Source organism: Sprattus sprattus (assembly GCF_963457725.1).
Source record: "Sprattus sprattus genome assembly, chromosome: 2".
NCBI lineage: Eukaryota > Metazoa > Chordata > Actinopteri > Clupeiformes > Clupeidae > Sprattus > Sprattus sprattus.
The window spans coordinates 50,638,771-50,658,770 of record NC_137921.1 but is presented as its reverse complement, the minus strand read 5'-3'; the positions used below and the strand labels follow the sequence as shown (position 1 = coordinate 50,658,770).

The following is a 20,000-nucleotide window of genomic DNA, read 5'->3' as shown; positions in this document are numbered from 1 at the left end:
TCTCTCTCTCTTTCTCGCTCACCTACTCACACACAGAAAGACACACACACACACACACTCCTCAAAGGCTCTGGTGAAAGCTCATCCTGTCTGTGCATTGTGTAGAGGTTGCTTCTCTCCCTCATGGGGGTTGCGCAGAAGAGCGCGGCGCTGATGAGAAGCTTATTTTGGTGGAGGATTAGCCTTATTAAAATGAAATATACTAGTCCTGAGTGACAGTACTATGGAGCAGAGCAACATTCACGGAGGTTAAGCCCGGCGTGTGTGTATGTGTGCGCCCGTGAGCGTGCCGTCATCAGAGATCTAAGCGCGGCTGAGCCTGACAGACCTGGACAGAGCCACCAGAAGCATCTGTCAATGGGCTGTCAAAGATCGGCTGTGCGGCCTTCTGATGAGCTGCCAAAACTCAGGTCAGATCCAGTGAGAGCCAAAGAAGAAAAGGTTGGTCGCGGCAGAAAAAAAGACATCAAAAAGCTGCGGGTCTATTTTTTTTTTTTCATAATTGTAAAATGTGATTAATGGCCGAGCTATTGAGGGACACTGCACGTATGGAATGTCTTTTTCTCAGGGATTCTGAGGAAAGTTCCCAGCAATTACATGAGCTAATCCCCTTCCCCTCTTTTCCCCATCGTCACCACACTAACCCCAGTCCATGCTCACTTGGCGGTGTGTAACCCATTAATCTACCATCATAATCTGCTTTGGGTGGCGATCGGTGACAAGGAGAAAATGAAAATGCTCCAATTTGTCTTTTTTAATTAATACCTCAGAGAACATAATCCACAAGTGGCCCTAGGGCTGAGGTTGCTCCGCTGTGCTGCTATGGGTTTCCCAGGTGTGCTAGCTCCAGCCAAATAGGGAGGGGACAGTATTAGATTCTCTCATATTGTCTGCCTCCCTTCCCCTCTCTATGTACACAATCAGAACCAAAACCACCCTCCCCAATTGCCTTTTAGTCAGGGAGGACATAGCTTGGAGGAGGACCGGAGGGGAAAAATCAGGGTGAACCATACAGGTGGCCGGGTAACCTCTACTCATTTTGAAATTGGAGGCTGCATTTTATTGACAGGGAACAATGTAAAAAAAAATTGGATGAACTGATTTCAACTAAACATGGTGAAGCAGAATTTAGATGTTTTGCTGCATGCAGCTGGAACGCACGGCCAGGCGATCTTGGATGTGCCCCAAATGTAGGCCAAGCAATTTTTAAATTCAGGTTAAAACATTTCTCTTTTCATGTGCCTATGATTGAGCTCTAAAACTTGCATTATTTTCTCTGAATTCTACACCTCTAATCATTCCCGATGGAGAAGAGACGTCTTTGATTTATGGCTCAACTTTTTTTTGCGGCCCTATTTTGGCTTTATTCTCTGGCCTTTATCTCAAAAAACCTGTCTTTATTTTTCCTTTCAATGTTCCTTTTATTTTATTCATGTAAAACACACTGCATTGTTTGTGCATGAAATGTGCTATATAAATAAACTGGCCTTGCATAACAGTCTAAAATGTCTGGGCTTGTCTAGTCAGATTCTGTTTAAAAATTCTGCAAGTGTGAGGGGACTTCATTGGACTCGGTCCAATCTTCCCCCAATGTGCAGCGTGTCAAAGTCATAAACCTTTCACCTGTAAATCGTGGCACGCGAGGCACACTATACAGTATATGTACCAGTGATTTTCATCACGCGGGCTTGCAAGAAAAAAAGAAAGAAAAAAACATTACATGCGCCGACATCAAGAGACGGCAAAAGACTGCACGATGCCTGGAGATACTAATTCCACATATTCAGTGATGTCTGTGGTTGTTATTTAACTTTTATCACCTTAAACAGGCGCGCCTGAGATCTCGGTGGGGGAATGCCCCAGAGGATGTAGACCTAACCTGTATCCCGGGACATTCCCTTCAACACGGCGAAAGAACAGCGAGAGGGCAGATGGAGTAATAACAGTCTGCAAAGGTACTCCAAAGGGGTCGCAGTGAACCCAGTATACCTTTGTGCTTGAATTAGGGGGTTTGTCCCTACTGGAACAATGTATGTCATGTAGCCTACCGTAGTTTGTCAGTGTCTTCTTTGCAGGTATATGTTTATGGTACAAAGACATACAGTAAGTACAGCTGGCAAGTGGCAGCAAGGCATTTCACATGATTCTTTCTTACCACTTAGGGTTATATAATGTTGTGAAGACTACAGAACCTTTGTGCCTCTCACAGACAACTAAACTGGTGAAAAACAGGATATGGCACGTAACTGAACTATGAAGAGAAATGCTCAGTATACAAGAGTAAAAACAGTCAGATTGCACATGTGAAATATATACTTTAATGTGAACATACATTTCTCCATAACAGTACAAAGTAACATCTTGTTTAGTGATGCGCTCATCGTATTGTATTGAGACTCCCAATGTAGTAGGCAAGCAAGTGGGATGAGCATTACTTTACGCTTGTAAAATATGGATGGGATGGGGGGTGGAGAGCGGGTTGGAAAGACCAAAGAGAGGGGGGAGGAATGCTTTTGAAAACAAAGGCAGTAGCAGCTCACAGTGTAGACTTTACACCCCTGGACACTGCCGGACCTGCAGGGGACCAAAAGCTCACGTACCGCATTAGCTAGTTTAACACCACTGAGAAGCGCCAGCAAGAGTCACAGTATTAAAGCAAACTTGAAATGGGTTACAGCACCAGCCAATTTACCAAGGACACGAATAGCTTTTTCACACTGCACTTGAGCGTGAACTTAACTGTTTTTTTTTTTTCTTTTCTTTTTCTTTCCTTTCCCAGTATTGCATTCCTGTACTGTTCAAATTGTCCAATGAAGCAGTGTGAGAGCAGCTGCCAAACGGGGAAACACATAATTTGACCCCGACCCAGGTCATCTCTATGTACACAAATCTAAACTAGGACCACGAGAGCAACTGCCTCTGGAGCTAATTTGGCCCGGGTCTGGCCAATGTCTGGCCCAGGCTCAACCGCTACCGGGGGGGGGGGGAAGACACACAAATATATTTAACTGTAAAGCTTTTGACCATGTGACATTCTGCATCATAACAACACAAACATGAACACAATGTCAGACCAACTAGGCCTGTGCTAAAAAGGTACCAGATATGTACAAGCATGACTTAAACAAATATGTCTGTCTGCGAAAACATGGCCTTTAACAACGTTACTTTGTATTTAGAAGTCCAGCACATTTAAGATGTGTCAAGGTAGCTTAAGGGAAAAGCAACATGATTACTCTCGACAGGTACTGATCCACAGATTCAATACTACAAGGTAAATGAGAACATTTAAATATGCATGTATGTAAATATAAGCTGTCCAAAAAATATATACTCCAAAGACATATATATATTTATATACACATATATCTGTTAAATACTGATCATTTTGTATACCTGGATTTCTGACAAAGAAAAAAAGTGTCCATTCATTTAGGTAGTGGCCTCACATTCTAGCTGGAGTCCTGACCACAGTAACCATTTCTAGGAGACTCACAACAACAGTTTGCAGGCAGCATGCCTTTTACTGTAAGAATTTAGTCTCATGTTTCACAACCTGCAAGAAAAATCCAAAACAAAATGGAGGATAGAAAAATAGACATGAAATATCTTTCAAAGCGTTCAGTCAGATCACTCCCATTTTTTTTCAATCATGATCAAGACCATTTAACTTAAAATGTTCCACATGATCTCACATGTACAGAAGCACCCTTACTGCCCACATATTGTTTACACATCAGAAAGGTTGCCTCTGTCTCAGCAGCTGTTAGCATGTGATGCTGAGTCCCAAAGAGCCATCACAGCTACTGGCCTCAATCTCCCCCCACTGCAGCTTTAGCATTCACATTAGCATTAGCTCTGTTTCACTTTAGGGTTGCGGGCGAGAGGGGATGGTGGGATTTCAGTGAGCACTTTCTGTTACCGTATCTGTGCCATTACCTCACCACCTTAAGAATCAAATCTGCCTTGTAAGTGCATTGGTTTACAACAATATCGTAGCACACAATACCTCCATAGAAAACAAAAAAACAAATAAAAAATAAAAGCTCTCTCTGCTGCCTTAAGTACCACCTTTACACAATTAAGGCACCTTTTACACCCCTTGGGGTCAATAGGTTCTTCTAATAAGAAGAAAGAACAACGACAATAGACAAATGTTGACAGAAACGGCCATGAACAACACAAGCAAAAACTTTCAACAATGACTAATGGAAACGAACATAGACAAAAAAAAAAAAAAACAATCAAGGAATGTCTTTTGACAGGTGAAACTAGAGCTAAAATACAATGGGCTTGAAGAGAGAAGTGCCAGACCTCGCAGTTTGTAGTTTTTTACAGTTCCTCGGGAGAACAGGTACCATATTTCAGCTGAACCGATAATGAGGGTGGACCCTCATTTCACTTAACCTCACCAGCGACACCGTGATCTCACCAGGCAGGGAGTCCGTCCAGAGCAGGCCAGTCAGTAGCCAACATTGAGCTTGTTTTTGTTCAGCTCCCGCTCCAGGTTGCCTATGAGAATGTCGATGCTCTCCTGCAGGTCCTTGAGGTTGACTCTGTTGCTCAGCACTGGGCTGATGTCTTGGATCTTCATGTAGGCCTGGTACGTGTGCTCTTTGGAAAGGCGCTCCTCCTCACACTGCTCATCCTGCCGGGGCAGGATGTGTTCATAGCGCAGTCGCTCCTCCAAGGGGCTTCCGCCAAGTTCTCTCCTTCCCTCCTCCTCCACCACCTCCTCCTCCTCCTCCACCACCTCCACCTCTTCCACCTCCTCCAACTCTCCTTCTCCTTGAGTCTCTGCCTCTACTGCCATCTCTGCAAATCTTTCCCTCTCTGCCACCTCCATCAGAGCTACATGCTCCTCCTCCTCCTCCTCCTCAACCTCCGCAGGCCTGTCCTGGTCCTTGGTCTCTCCCTTGCCCTCCGGCAGACCCTCTGTCTCCTCCGAGGGCACGTCGGCGTAGTCGGCCTCCTCCTGAAGCGGCCGGAAGTATGTCTCCTGGCAGCGGCTCCAGTCACCGGCATATCGGTTGCTGGGGCTGTCCAGACGGCCAGCCTTGGGCCGGAGCACGTTGGCCATCTCGGCATCTGACAGGTTGAGCACCTGTGGCCGCTCCTTTCGTCTCCGCACTGGAGGGCCAGTGACTGCGGGAGCCTCTGCTAGGGCGGGAGGCTCAGCCACTGGTGATGAGGTCTTCCCATAAGGATCCACCACTAGAGAGAAGGAAAGAGAGGGAGAAGGAGAAAGAGAAAAAAAAGAAGGAAGGAGAGGGAAAAAAGTAAGAGATGAGTGGCTATTGCAAAAAGTGAGGGTGAACACGCATAACTTGATTACATGAAGTAAGGACCCTGACATGCCCTTGTACACACACACACCACACTCTGTGCTAACACGGTTCATACAAGCAGAGGCAAGTTTTCCAATAAATGTGAAGTGCTTGCATGATACCCTCAGGATCCAGGAAATGCATTGTAAGCAATGGAGACCCATGCCCAGGGTTGGGAAGGCTACTTTTGAAAGGTAGTAGCTTACATATTACTAGTTATCCTGTTGTAAGTAATGTAACTATTTCAATTACTTCATCAAAGTTATTACCTTTATTACACATTACCTTTGATTACTTCTGATTACTTTTTGATTGGCAGATGAGAGGTGGTGCAAATTCAAAAAAGAGAACTAGTCAAAAACAATGGTCAAAATTTGAGCACATTCTGCCAAATGAATGGATCTAGATGCAAAGCAGCAGAATGAATGTTATAATCAAATTTAAAGCTTTTGACCCAAAAGAAGATATTTGGATGTTAGCCCTTTGTAATCACCAACATTTTCATTCAAAGCTGTACATGTGTTTTTTCTCAGTTACTGTAACGGATAACAATTGCATTTATTTTGCTACTCCATTACATGTATGTAGTTACTCCCCAACCCTGCCCGCGTCAGACACACATGCCAGAGCACACCAACTCCACAGCACACCGTCCTTAATGTGTTTGAGAGGCTCAACCACAGGCAAACTTGCTTCTGTTGCCTTCTGTTTCTCCACCAATAATCACTTTCACCACAAAAATGACCACAAAACGTGGATCTTTCACAGGGGAAGGACTTGACTACAAGTCTGAAGGTGTCTGCCTGAATGCCTGAGCAAAAAAGGGGGATCAAAACCACACTACAGGGGGCTTTTAGGGGGAGGGGCACTCAGACACAAGCATGACCCAGTTACCTGTCCTTTGCCTCACAATTGAGTCCAGCAAGCTTTAGCAGGAGCCTACAGCAAATCACGAAACATGACAAAAATGAACAACCAGCAATAATGTAAAATAAACTAAAATTGCTTCAAGGCCAAAATTATGTATTTTACAGAAATCTGGGACAAACTGGCTTCTGGGATACTGTTATTTACTGTTATCTTTGATAAAGGAATATGAGCCCTGAGATGTCATGGATTCAGCTGTGTGCTGAAAGCTTTCACTGCATAAAGTTACATATTGTACAATAACATTTTGAACATCTGGCCAGGAGTTTCTCTCAAAGGTTAAACTGAGGCAGGAACCTTGAAAACTCCCCACCCACAGAGCAGAAGGCAGGAGAAGAGGGAGGAGAGAAGAGGATAGGCCAGAGTGTTTCTCTTATGGGACGGGCCTCGCCTAGCCGCACAGTGAGGCCTCCTGCTTTGCTGCTTCTCACAGCCTTGCAGGCCCTGACTGACTAAAAATACCCCCAGCCCTCAAACACACTCTTCCTCCTCCTCCTCTGGTTGTTGTTGCTCTACCCTTCTGCCATTGCGTGATTGCTCCCTGACCACCTGCTGTGTGTGCACAAACATGAACATACACGCCCACACACACACACACACACACACACACACACACACACACGTATGCTCACACAGCATGACCTGCCGAGAAATATGGCATACCCCTTGGATGAGCACAGTGCACATGCAATTTGCATACCATGTGTACACACACACACACAAACACACACACACACTCACATGTATATCTAATGGAAGTAAAGAAACATTAACCCACAATGTCACAAAAACGGAATTGTGCGCTCTGTGAGAGTCTCAATTCTGTGGGCTCATTATAGAGTGAAAGCGTTTCCTATAAATATTATACTCAGTCTGTGTGTGTGTGTGTGTGTGTGTGTGTGTGTGTGCTTAGTTCCCCATGAGACGGATACAAACAATGTAGCTTTTGAAGCAGAAGTTTTAAACTGTTAGAAATATTTTATTAGGTTCATTATATCCTTCAAGGCCACACAATTTGTAATCAAATGAATGTGGATGTGTGTGTGTAATATATTGTGACACTGAACACATGGTACTGTTGTACACAATGCACGTGACACTCAAACAAACACACACACACACACACACACACACACACACACACACACACACACTCCACTGCAGTGAAAGGTGGGGTCTTTGAAACAGGCTGAGGCCTAAGGTTAAGACAGGAATGCCTTTAATTTCAGACACTGCCTATTACCCCTTCGGTGTGCACAGAATAGACATAAAGACAGCGGGTGAGATGTAAATACTGGGTTGCCGCGGTGAAAAGTGTTAAATTTCAGGTGGGTCAAGGTTACAGTTCCTCCAGGAACGCCCCACCGAGTGGGTGGAGGAAAAAATGTGAAAAAATAATATGTGCATGCCGGATATGAAAGGGTCAGGGGGCCATTTTCATGCCTGAGCATACAGAGATGTGGGCAAGACTCTGCATGCATCTACGGCGAAGCCTAGAATACCAGAACTAATCAGAAGGCATCTAATGCTTGGCTTCCATTACCGGAAGGACATTACAGGCGGGGAGGAGATAGGAGAGACTGGAAGGCAGAGTGTTGGGAGTGTTCTTACTGTAAAGATATTTTCAGAAATCCATGCATTTGCCTCTCAAACCACCAGCAAACCCCCCAGCTCTCCTCCCTTCCCCAAGGCCTTCATCCCCCCTCCCAGTCCAAAGCATCCCGACTACAATGCTGCACGCTGCAATCTATCCGTCGGCACGCAGCCTGCGATCCGTCCACCGGTGCAACCCTACACTCAAAGGCCTCTCCATCCTGTGCCAGTGGCTTCTGCACACATGCCCACAAAGGCACATGGCCACAGCTGTCGTGTGGGAACAGTTGGGGCAGGAGAGACAAATCATCATCGACGAGTGCCCGAAACTACCATCACCCCCCACCGCATGTCCATTTCTGAAAAATGGCCCCACCTTCTGAAGAGGTTTGGTTTACATTTACGCTCCAACCAAATGACCACAAACCGCTGGCGGTGGTATTTAATGTAGGAGTGTAGCACATGCATGCAACATGGCTATCTGCAAGAGAAACCTCAGAGATCAAAGCCCCCACCCAGAGTCTTCAGAAGTCGTGCCTAGAAGGGGATCAAGCATCAGAAACCTGAGGAAATCTGTCCCAGACTGCCGGCCAAACCACCAGGGCGCGGAGGAAACAACAGATCCAGTATACTAACCCTACTAACCATGGCAGCTGTTCCGTTTAACTCAGTGGTTCTCAAACACTCTCCAGGGGGGGTGCGATGTCACAGACGGAGAAAAAAAAAAAAACGACCGCCGCCGACCTGTCACTGGTTAATGAAAGCTCCCTCAGTGGCAAAATGCAAGGGCCTGGACTGACACAAACAAATCAAATACTGTTTCGTTCCTGATCCACCAATCAAAACAGAGTCTTATCATTTGCACACGAGTTCTACCACGTTTCCGAGTATAAAAGTAAAAAAAAAAGTAACCGCAGGCACAATAAGCGCTCAGCCTTACTGAGATGACGATTTCTCTTGTTTCCGTTATCATTCAGGTATTCATTGCCTAATAAACAGTCTTCTGAAAGACTCACTCCTTCCTTAGTAATACCTTACGACACTTGCAGTAGGTCTATTTGTAGCCTATTCTAAGGTTTCATTTGCTCCACTGTCTTTTTAAAAAGCTCGTAGCCCCGAGAGCTAGCTTTCTAGCTATCTAACTTCTTCCAACTGTAGCTAGCCTAGCCTTCTTCTTCTACCTACCTTCTTCCTCCCTTTACATTTTTTAATCATCCACCGTGTTGGAACAAATACAACACCAGCAATTAAATGCTATTATGTGCTGTCCCTGTCTGCATTGGGTACAGTTAATTTTGTTAGGAACCATTGCCTAGCACAGCCTTATCCACTATTTGTGTCCAAGACCACGATGTTGAAATTAGAACTTAACAAACTTCACACACACTGTATCAGCAAACAAACACAACTATGGACAAGTTTCTGATTCGTAAAAGTCAGGCAACCGATGCGCCAGTTGCGAAGAAGCCAAAGCTTCGCAAATATGATGAGAGCTATGTGGATAAGACAGAGTGCACTTGCTAAACTCAGCGCAATACCTATGTCAAATGACACTGTATCACGCCGAATATCAGAAATCAGTTTGGGTCCTATTTCAAAGAGAAGTACCGATCATTCGACTGGGTTCGGGATCCATTTCTCTGCTCAGCAGACAAGCTGTCAATAGACATGCAAGAGCAGCTACCCCTGACAAGTTTTGGGGGGGCCAAGCTTGCAAAAGTTTGAGAACCCCTGGTTTAACTCACTGTCTAACGTATTTGTGTCAACTAAGCTTAAATCTTACTTTAATCATACTAAGCATACTTAAAGCAACAATCTTGCAACAAGCAATTACATTTGGTATCATCTTAAAATGAATCTTGATTACTCTCAGCTGATGTCTCTTGAAGATCAAAGCCTAAACAAATATAAAAGTAGGTGGGAAGAAGGGCTTCGTATAGATCTGCCGGAGGAATATTGGGTAAAGGCATTTTTCATCATCATGTGCCAGACTGGAGCTTATACAATTTAAGGTTTTGCATAGAGTTCATTTAAGCAAGGCAAGGCTTGCCAGCATATACCCTGAGGCAGACGCTAGCAGCGATAAATGTTCTTTTTCTCCAGCCAACCTAGTTCAGTCTTTCTGGTCTTGTCCCCAACTTTCAGGTTACTGGGCAATAGTTTTTAAAACGCTAAGCGAGGCTCTTGGAGTGATGCTGGAACCCTGTCCACTTTTGGCCCGTAGGAGAATTTTGTTAGTTTGGAAATCTTCTACTTCCCCATCAGCTTCGGTCTGGCTGGAAGATGTAATGTTTTTCTAAAGCTGGAGAAGATAAAATTTACACTCAGAGTGTCTGTGGAAAGGTTGGGACGTAATGTCGTATTTTGAAAGTCTGAAAGCGTTGCCCACTGGGTGAGTGTCCCTAATTGTAACCGAGACCCTCCCCACTCTCTATCCTTTCCTAGACGTTTATTTATTTATTTTTCTATCTATTCATTGCCTATTTATTTATCGCTTATTTTTTTCCTGTTGATATTTGATCGCCTCACAGAATGGTTGACGCATTGTAAATATTTACTATATTTGAGCCAATAAATGTGTTATGGACATATGAGGGCCTATGTTTTGAAAGAATATTGATGCATATCTGTAAGAATGTACATTCATGACTGAGAAATGTATTTTGTTTTTGTTTTTATGAACATACTAACTGCCAAGAAGTGTATGGGAAGGGTGGGTAATCTTGTTTGAAAACATGGAGGAAAAATGCTTGAGATACTGCTTGAGATAACCTGTATTGTGCAATTCCTTCATTAAATAAATAATAATAATAAAAAAAAATGAATCTTGATGGAATATGGTCATGTGAAGGACAGATAAACACTGTCGTTCCCACTAGCCAAGCAGGCTATGCACTATTTAGTTCTACAGTCAGGGACAGCCTATTTACCCAATAGGAACACCCTATTTAAATTCAGAAGAGCCTTCACAGCGTGACATCTCCAACAACATTGCCAAAAGTTAGCATGATAGGTAGCTCGCTAGTTTTAGACCAAAACTCCATAATGTGTGTTTTCTTTTATTATATATATATATATTAAGTATAACCCTTTTTAATCTTAGTCTGCCTTATCTGACTACATGAACAAATAACAATCCAGCAGGGTGGCACAGAGGAACCAAGCAGAGTCTAGACCTCTGTTCATCTCACTAGGAGAACATAGGCTTCCGAGGAACAAGAGAAGGATCGGTCGCCATTATTATTAGTCATCGTTATTACCTGGCCAGAGCTGGAGGAGGTAGTGCAGGACCTCGATGTGCTTCTTGAAGTGCAGGGCGCTGGCCAGCTCCTCCGAGTCGATGAAGACCCGGTTGCTGTGGCACGAAGCGTCCTGCCGCTGGCTCAGAAGCACCGGCCCGAAGCACACGGCCAGGTTCTGGCACGTCATCTTGTTGACCTCGTGGTGCGAGGCCACCAGCTTCAGGTGATTCAGAAGCTTCTGCAGTGTCACCTGACAAAAGGAGCGGGGAAACATGAAACTGGCATGAGATCACAGGAATGCGAAAGATGACCCCTCTCACAACAGATATATTTGTATCCTGGCCATCATTAGTTGCTATTAATTCCCAGTTGTGTCCTACATATCTTTGGTTGCTCACTGCTGGTTCCTGGTAATTCAGCACCCAGCTCTGCAACATGGTAAAGGCAGGTGTGAGTTTTAGTGAGCCTTGGGGGTGCGTTGGCATTTCTACAGTCTCTGCGCATGCTGCCTGCATGCCTAAGGTGAATGGCGAACCCACAGCCAATTATTCCAGCATCTCTCCCCTTTCAGTCAGAAGCCTCTTCCCCCTCTCCTCCCAGCCCTGCAGAGTTTATGGCAGAGCTCCCGCCACTCATCAATTCCCAAGATGCCTTGCAGCACAGAGCTAGTGCTACCACTGCAAAACAACAATGGGTTCATGATGCCACATTAAAAGATGTGCCACAAAGGCATCCTGAGGTTTCAGGTTGAATGGAGGGGAGGATGAGGGGCTTGATTGGGAGAGACTTGGCCTCGCAATGCAAACTGAACAGAGCTACTGGGGGAGGCAGGACTGAATCCGACGAGCCTTTCTGTGCTCTGTGTTCGCTGATCAGACAGCTGCATGGGAGCCAAGACTAGTGCTGTTCAGAAGCAGGCCTCTCAATGAACCATGACTGCTTGCTGGCTAGCAAGGGGCTACAGTATTTCAGTAGTAACTGTTTAGCAAAGTTAAAACATCTGTGGTTTAATTGTAAGGTATATCCCCTAGGTGTATCCCCAATGGTGTAACTATGCCTATATCTGAGAACCCTTTATGTTGCCTGTATGTTGTCTCTTTCTCACTCGTTCTCTTTTAGGGGAAGGGGAAGAGTAGGTCACTTTTGTCAGATTGTTCCATGATAAGTCTACACCGAGGCAATTTCACAATGTTCCCGTCTGCAGCCCAGCAGTGGTGTACCTTTTCAACCTCGGGCAGGATGTCTAGGAGCCCGACGGTGTGCTCGGTGTCGTCCTGGTCGTTCTCGCAGCCGCCAGTGCCGATCCGGAGCGGCCGCTTGGCCATGGATTCCAGAACTGCCTCATACAGCTGCTTAGTGATGAGGGGGTAAGGCAGCTCCCGCAGATAGTCTTTAAGCACACCTGGAGGGACAGGGGGAAAGAGAGAGATAGGGAGAGAGGTAGAAAGAGAGAGAGAGAGAGAGAGAGATTAATACAGGTGTCAGGAAAACCCCCTGTTCCCTCGCTTGTTCACCGATCACAACAGGAGCTTTAGGGATGACAGCCAGCGGCAGTAAACGTGTCATGAGGCGGCTACGCAAACACAACAAATGCTTCACACAAGAGGACGGCTGGTGGTGCCTACAGGCCCCAGATCAGCGGAGCAGCTTCTCTTTCATGCTTCTCAGACAGCTTAAATACCCAACAAATCACTTACAGTTTAATCTTTATGGAAAGCTATTACTGAGCTTTCACTAAAGGTTTTCCCTCTCCCTCTCTCTCTTTCTTCCCCTCTCTACCTCCCTCTCTCTCTCCATTGTCTGCCTTCATGTTGGTTTTCATTGTCTTTCTTCTTTTTTTTTTTTTTTAAGATCGTGACCTGGCAAGCACTGTTGGCTGCCGCTGTGGGGCCTATTGTTGTGGCGGTGGGTTTTTTATATGGGTGCCTGGTGAGATGCCTGAGCGGAATTTGGCCCGGCGCGGCACGGGACTGACACTCTGAGAACGGCGGGGGCGGCGGGCGTTTAGTTTTGGGAGCGACGGACAGCCTCTTTCACACCTGTGAGGCTGGGGCTGTGCGAGTGCAGACAAAGAGTCTGCCAAATCTGAAACCCACACTATTTATTTCCACTAAGCCTCAGAAAAATTGCAAGCATGTTCTCCTTTTCAGGCAGCAAAAGGAGGGGCGGGTTTAGAGGAGGAGAAGAAGAAAAAAAAATAGACAAATAATTAACCAGAAAAAGAAAAGAGAAGAAAAGAAAGTTGGCAGAGAATCAGGTTTTAGAGCAAACTCTCGCTCTTGTTTGTGGGTATAAATAGCATTCTGGGCTTTTCAGAGGGTGGCCAATCCTACCACCCCTCCATGGCCAATACCCCCCCCCCCCCCCCAAGATAAACCCTCAACTACTCTGTGACAAGAGACTCCTTCAGCCTAAATGTCTGTCTGAGCTCCTCACACACACACACACACACACACACACACACACACACACACACACACACACACACAAACACACACACACACATGGAGCTAAATTTACAGACAGGCCACATGAAAGGGAGGGACACACAGCTGGAGAGCGGAGCGGGGAGCTTCCCAAAGCGCCATCCAGCTTGTAAATAAAGTTCCCGATTAACTGGCTCCAAATAGGGCCTGCTAAAACTGGTCAAACAGTGACCTTTGACTTAGGAAGTGCATCCTTAACATGCTGAGAGACAGTATTTCAGGAAAGAGAAAAAAAATAATGTATTTAATGATCATGAGGATATTTACTGGCATGGGAATACATACAAGGCTTTGGTCTGTGCCTTTGTTTCAGCACAGAGGACTAGGAAGGCGAAAACAGTGCTCCCCTTTTAATCGGGTGAACTGGCCTCACCAAAGAAAGTCATTAACTAAATGGTACTCTGTCTATTCCTAGAGCTCCTTACGTCTCTCCTGCATAATCTCTTGGCTCCATAGCTCAGGCGGAGAAGTGAAGAGAAGTGCAGATGGAAAATTAGACTGGGATTAGGGCTGCTTTTCAGGAGAGGCATACTTTAAAAAAAGGGAACGAGAATTAAATAAAAGACATGTCAGCATGTCTTCAGTTCAGGGGTGGACCTGTCCATTAATTAGCCAAGTATCTTCCTTTCTCTTCACATTGGTTGACTGTACTAGCTCAGAACATCTGCCTTGTACATCTATATAACCGTGTAATGAGTCCAATGTTATGACTCGCATGAAATTAAATTTGAAGATAAACTGCAGACACCCCCCCAGCTGTGTCATGGTCTCTGAAAATATGAATGAATGTTTTGTAAACAGCCTTACAATTTTCCTCATGTTACACACATGACTGTGTGAATTAAAAGCGCTTTCTCTTTTTCTTCATTCTTCAGTGCATTTACTGTGTGTGTGTGCGTGTGTGTGTGTTTGTGTGTGTGTGTGTATGCGTGTGTGTGTGTGCGTGTGTGTGTGTGTGTGTGTGTGTGTGCATCTCTGCCTGCTCTGTGCCTGGTGCAGGTAGAGCCTGCCGTTTCTGTTGTTGTTCTACTTCTCTCTTTCTTCTCCCCTGGCTTAATTTTCTGCTCCAGCAGACTGAGGCTCTGGCAGAACTGCGGCACAGTGCCATACAAGACCCAACACGCCCCAGCGCAGCCAGCCGGCCCGGCACGCCGCTCGCTCCGCATTCCACCAACAAACCCGGGCTGCCTCCCCCAACCCACACACACACACACACACACACACACACACACACAATCACACACACATACACCCAAATGCACAAACACACAAAGAAAAAAACTCCAGAAAACGTCTCTGCTGTGTCAATTATCCACCCCCATCCTCACATTCCCCTAACACACACACACACACACACACACACACACACACGGCAAAAGATGGCCGAGCAGTGGTCCTCTTGTGCCTCGTGAAAAAAGAAAGAGCTCCAATGACAGGCTGAAGCGTCTCAGCTTTGTGCTCGTCAGGCCTCCATGAAAACATATGGGCAGAGAAAAACAGACCTGGTGGAAGGAGACAGGGTTGGGCGGGGGGGGGCTGGGGGGCATATTGACTCTCTCTGAGTGTGTTGATAGAGAACACACCAGCCGGTACTAGAAACAGGAACAGTGGGGAAGTGGCGGAGGCAGTTAGAGGGAGGAAGGGCGAGGGCGGGCGGCAGGGGAGACTGGTGGTTTTGCTGATGTACGATTGAGGTGTTTTAGTTTTTGTGCAGCTGTTCTCCTCTCTCTTGTGTAGTCCAAATACCAGTGAGCCTCAGGAGAGATCGGGGATTTTCATGGGGTTTTGCTGAGGAGATGAAGCTCTTGATGGGAGAAAAAAAGTCTGATGCCACATTTACATCAAGGGAGAGAGAGAAAAGGAGGGAGAAAAGGGGGATGGCCATCAAATTGAATATTGAATGATCAAGTTTTGTAGTGTATGTCAGTGACTTTTAAGACGATGTATGGAAAGAGCATACAATTACAAAGAAAGACCAAAAACCATTAAAGAAACAGGCCGCAGTACAATTTCACTAAAGGTTGTTGATATTTGAGCTCAACAGCCAATCAAATTAAACCCCTGACCTTCAGTGCTCCTGAAGCACCGTAATGATTGGCAGGAATTGTTTATGGCTCGTCTGAGCAACTATAGTTGTTTCCCACTAACAGAGCCAGGACTGTGTACGAACACCAGAGTTCTTTTGAGTGCAAACTATGAGCGGTGTGGAGCGATTTGCTGAATTTCACAAAAAGTGTCATGGATTAGAATCGTGGACTTGGCCTTAAACAAAGTGATTCCACCAGAAGTACTATGATCAAGCAGGACACGAGGGTGAGGCCTATTGTCCAGTGAGGATCCAGTCAGCATAGAGGCATGACGGCGGAGGGTCAATGACTCCCATCTATGCCATTTCGAACACACACACACACACACACACACACACACACACACACACACACAGCCTGGTGTGTGTGGGTGTGAAGTGGCTGGCAGTGAGGCGAGAGCTGAGCTGCAGCCCCTCAGTGGAAGTAAATCATTAGCCGCCTATGACTCAGCGCCTGTTTGCTCTGGTTGACGAGTACCTTAACCCCTATTATCCTGCACGACCGCAATGCTGCCACACTCACACACACACACACACACACACACACACACGTATGTAGGCAAACACACTCGCAAAGCTCTCTCATAAAGGCAAGGTCAGGGTGGGACAGGTGGTCTTTCACACAGGTGCTATTGGTGTTTTCACAACATGTCCAGTGTGTTACACCCATGAGTTCACACATGCAAACATATATATGCGCATATAGACCCACACCCACACACACACACACACACACACACACACACACACACACACTCCCACAAACAAGCTGACAAAACAATATAACATAACTGTCTCAGTCCAACAGAGATGTGTGAGGCCTGACGTGAAGCCTGTCACTGAAGTGGACTCACGGGCTAACAGAGCTAGCTGAGCTCGGGCAGTCACCGGGGAAAGGGTGCGGGGGCCGAGGGGTGCAGGGGCCTTACACTGCTGCTGCTGCGCCCCCGACACCCACACACAGCCCCGGGCCCTCTTTGTGTCCGGGGCGCCTCCTGGCCAGCCCAGAGTTCAGTTAATCCCCCATGCGTGAGCCAAATACCATCTGTGTTTGTTCGGCAACAAAGGGGGCACTTGTTAATGACTTTCCATGTCTTTACAGGGCAAGGGTGGCTGGGAGGGTGGGGTATAGGCTGACTCAGTGGAGGGGGGAAGAAATAGAAATAGAGAGAGAGAGAGAGAGAGAGAGAGAGAGAGAGAGAGAGAGAGCAGGATGTGGAATCAGCAAACGTAGCCGCAAGCTAATGACCCAGGCTAAACCCCTCCCAACTAACTAGCTGACTCTCAACACCTTCCTTGTGAAAATATTCCTTTCCCAGAATAGAGTAGGGGGCAGAGAGTGAGAGAGAGAGGTGAGGTGAGGGGAAAAAAAGATAGTGAGGAAGAGAGGGAACAAAAATTTAAATGAGAGATGAAGAGAGGAAAAGAGTGCGAGAGAAAGAGAGATGGAGAAAGAGAAGATGGCGTTCTTTTTGACGGGAGCACTGAGGCCGCAGGTTGGGTCGACTTCTACTGGGTCTCTAGGTTCTCCACCACTGTTTCTGCTAGGCCCAGACTGAGCAGAGTATATACGGACCAACCTCGGCACTCACCCCCAACCACCCCCACCCGCCCCCCCGCCCAACAGAACGAAAGAATCCACCAGTCCTAAGTGCTCCAGTGCTTTCCTTTGTGTGGATTAACACAAAGGAGTACTAATGCTGTATTTGTTGTTGCTGATGTTTTAGGGGCAAAACATTACTAAAAGGAGAAAGTTCCAAAAGCAGATAGGCCCTGTGTCATGAGTGTGAGTGTGTGTGTGACCTTCGCAAGGTGGGAAGAGACGTGGTTGCCTTACAGAGTGTAAGCCCCCTCCAACTCTCCATCTGTGCTTCTCTCTCTGTCACACTGAGCTACAGGCAGTACACACACACACACACTCACACACACACACACAAACACACACATACCCATGCACACTCACACACATACCCATGCACACATTCTCTCTTTCTCTCTGTCTCTCTGTCTCTCACAAACACTCACATACTCATACGCATGCATAATCACACACACACACATACACACGCACACGCACACCCCCCCCCACACACACACACACACACACTCACTACTGTATGCCACTTAGCCTCACATGGCCTCCATTCGCCACAGGACAGAAAGACATTAGTGCGAGAGACAGACATATTTAGAAAAAGACAGAGAGACAGAGAAGGATAAAAAGACAAGACTTTTAAGACTATGTGATAGCAAGATAACTAGTTCAGAACAATACAGAGAATGCTAGATATGACAGTGAGAGAGCGAGAGAGAGAGAGTGTGTGAGATGGAGTAACCACAGTGTTACTTAGCAGGTGACTGAATAAGAGGTAGAAACCAGGTCAGCACACAGAGAACATTAAACTCATTACTGCTTCCAGAAATGAACATACACACACAAACACACTCATGTATTTCCCTGTTTCTCTCACTCTCACTCACACACAGACACAGACACACACACACACACACACACAGATACACACACACATACACACACACACACACACACACACACACACACACACAGACACACTCACACATACACACACACACTTCCTCTCTCACACACCTTACAGTATGTTTCCACAAGGCCGCCTTATATTGCTCAAGCACACTCTGAATTTGGCGCCAAGTCTCACATGGACTTTGGGCCTCCATTTAGATAAGCGTCCGATAAATCTGTCTGCTTGGTTCATTTTCTGGTGCTGACAGCATGCTGATCAAAGTGAGTCTTTCTTCATAGTGACACCGTCATCCAGTCCCGAAAAGAAAGACACAAAAAAGAGAAGGAGGAGGAGGAGGAGGAGGAGAGACAGCGGAGAGTGAAAAGGGCACACATGGCACGTTTGGCAAACTGTGACTTATTTGGCCCGGGGTTAATCCCTTTCACTACCCTCTGCTTTTCAAATTAGCCATGTGACAGACAGGGCCCTTTAGCTCATCTGACCCCCCCCCCCCCCCCCAACAAACACACACACACACAAAACTTAAATTGTGTTTGTTTCTATCCCTCCACACACTGGCCCCTTTCTCCACCCGACCCTTCCTGCTCCACCAAAAGAAGCCCACCCCCCTCCCCAGTCCGTGCTTGTATTTGCTACTTTGCCTATACACACACTGACCAGTCCCTCCCCACCCAGTCCCTCCCCACCCCTGCCCCTGCACCACCAAAAACCATTCCACCCCCCCAACCCCCACCACGCCCTCTGGCCTCTCTCTCTTTCTCTCTTTCTCTCTCCTCACACCCCTCCCTCCCTCCCTCCCTCCCTCACTCGTCCCAGCCCATCTGCAATGCCCACACGCTCGGCGGAGCAGATTGCGACGGCATGCAAAAACCAACAGTCCCCGCCGCCCGCCTCTCCCCGTGGTTTTATTCCGGCCCGCTCGACTGTTCACAGCGGTCTTTAGCCTGACATGCCAATTCATCCGGATCAAAGCAGCCATGATACCAGACTGGCACTGTGGGCCTCCTCCCAAAACCAACACAGGGCCTCGGACACTCTCCACTCTCCTCTCCCCTCTCTCCTCCCCTTGGCTGGAGTAGGGCACAGGGAGAAGAGAAGAGGAGAGGAGGGAGAGAAAAGGAGAAAGGGAGAAAGTGAAAAATTAGCAGGAGGGACAGGAAAAGTGAATGACAGATAGAAGGGGGTGGGTAGGAAGAGAGAAAGAGTTGGACAGAGCATACACGGAACTTCCTATTATTTAGTTTTTCTTCCTTCATCCCTTGCTCCCCCTCTCTTTCTCTCCCTCTCTCTTTCTGTCCCTCTCTCCCTCTCTCTTTCTCTCTCTCTCTCCCTCTCCCTCTTTTAATTTCACAAGCATCCCTGATGGGGTAAGCTGGCGGATCATGGTTGTCTTTGTCCTCCCCACTGATGCATCAGTGAGGGGGTGGGTTTCTGCCTCCGCTGCACCAAAGGGCATCTGCATCACCTGCACCTGTCCAAGCACACGCATGGAGGGAGGGAGGGAGGGAGGCTGGTGTAAAGTGACTATGACATACGACTGAAAACACTCCACTCCCTCTGAGCCCTGACCCTGTCTGGTATGCTCCCCCAACCCCCCCACCCCCCACCCTAACTGCCGATAAAAATCAGTGCACTTTGGCCCGAGCGAAAGAATAACACGCCAGGGTAATATGCCCGAGGATTCTCTTTCTCTCTCACGTTCCTGTGCACTCTCTCTCCCTCTCTCTCTCGTTCTCTCTGTCTCTCACCCTCTCATTCTCTGTATCTCTCTTTCTTTCTTTCGTTCTCTCTCCCTCATTCACTCCCTCTCTCCCTGCCTCCCTCTTTCTCTC

At 46.7% G+C, this 20,000-nt stretch overlaps 1 protein-coding gene across 1 annotated transcript in view; it reads right to left on the bottom strand.

Annotated features, from left to right (window-relative positions):
* Window positions 1-2,363: 2,363 nt before the first annotated feature.
* The window catches only part of LOC308382742 (rho GTPase-activating protein SYDE2-like), a 42,105-nt gene continuing 24,468 nt past the window's right edge, over window positions 2,364-20,000 (bottom strand). Inside the window, exons 5-7 of the mRNA XM_080860270.1 lie at window positions 12,310-12,491; window positions 11,108-11,339; window positions 2,364-5,214 (exon numbers count right to left, since the gene is read on the bottom strand). Of these exons, the coding sequence (XP_080716396.1) occupies window positions 4,463-5,214; window positions 11,108-11,339; window positions 12,310-12,491 (1,166 nt within the window). The 3' untranslated portion in view covers window positions 2,364-4,462. The remainder of the gene's footprint in view (window positions 5,215-11,107; window positions 11,340-12,309; window positions 12,492-20,000) is intronic.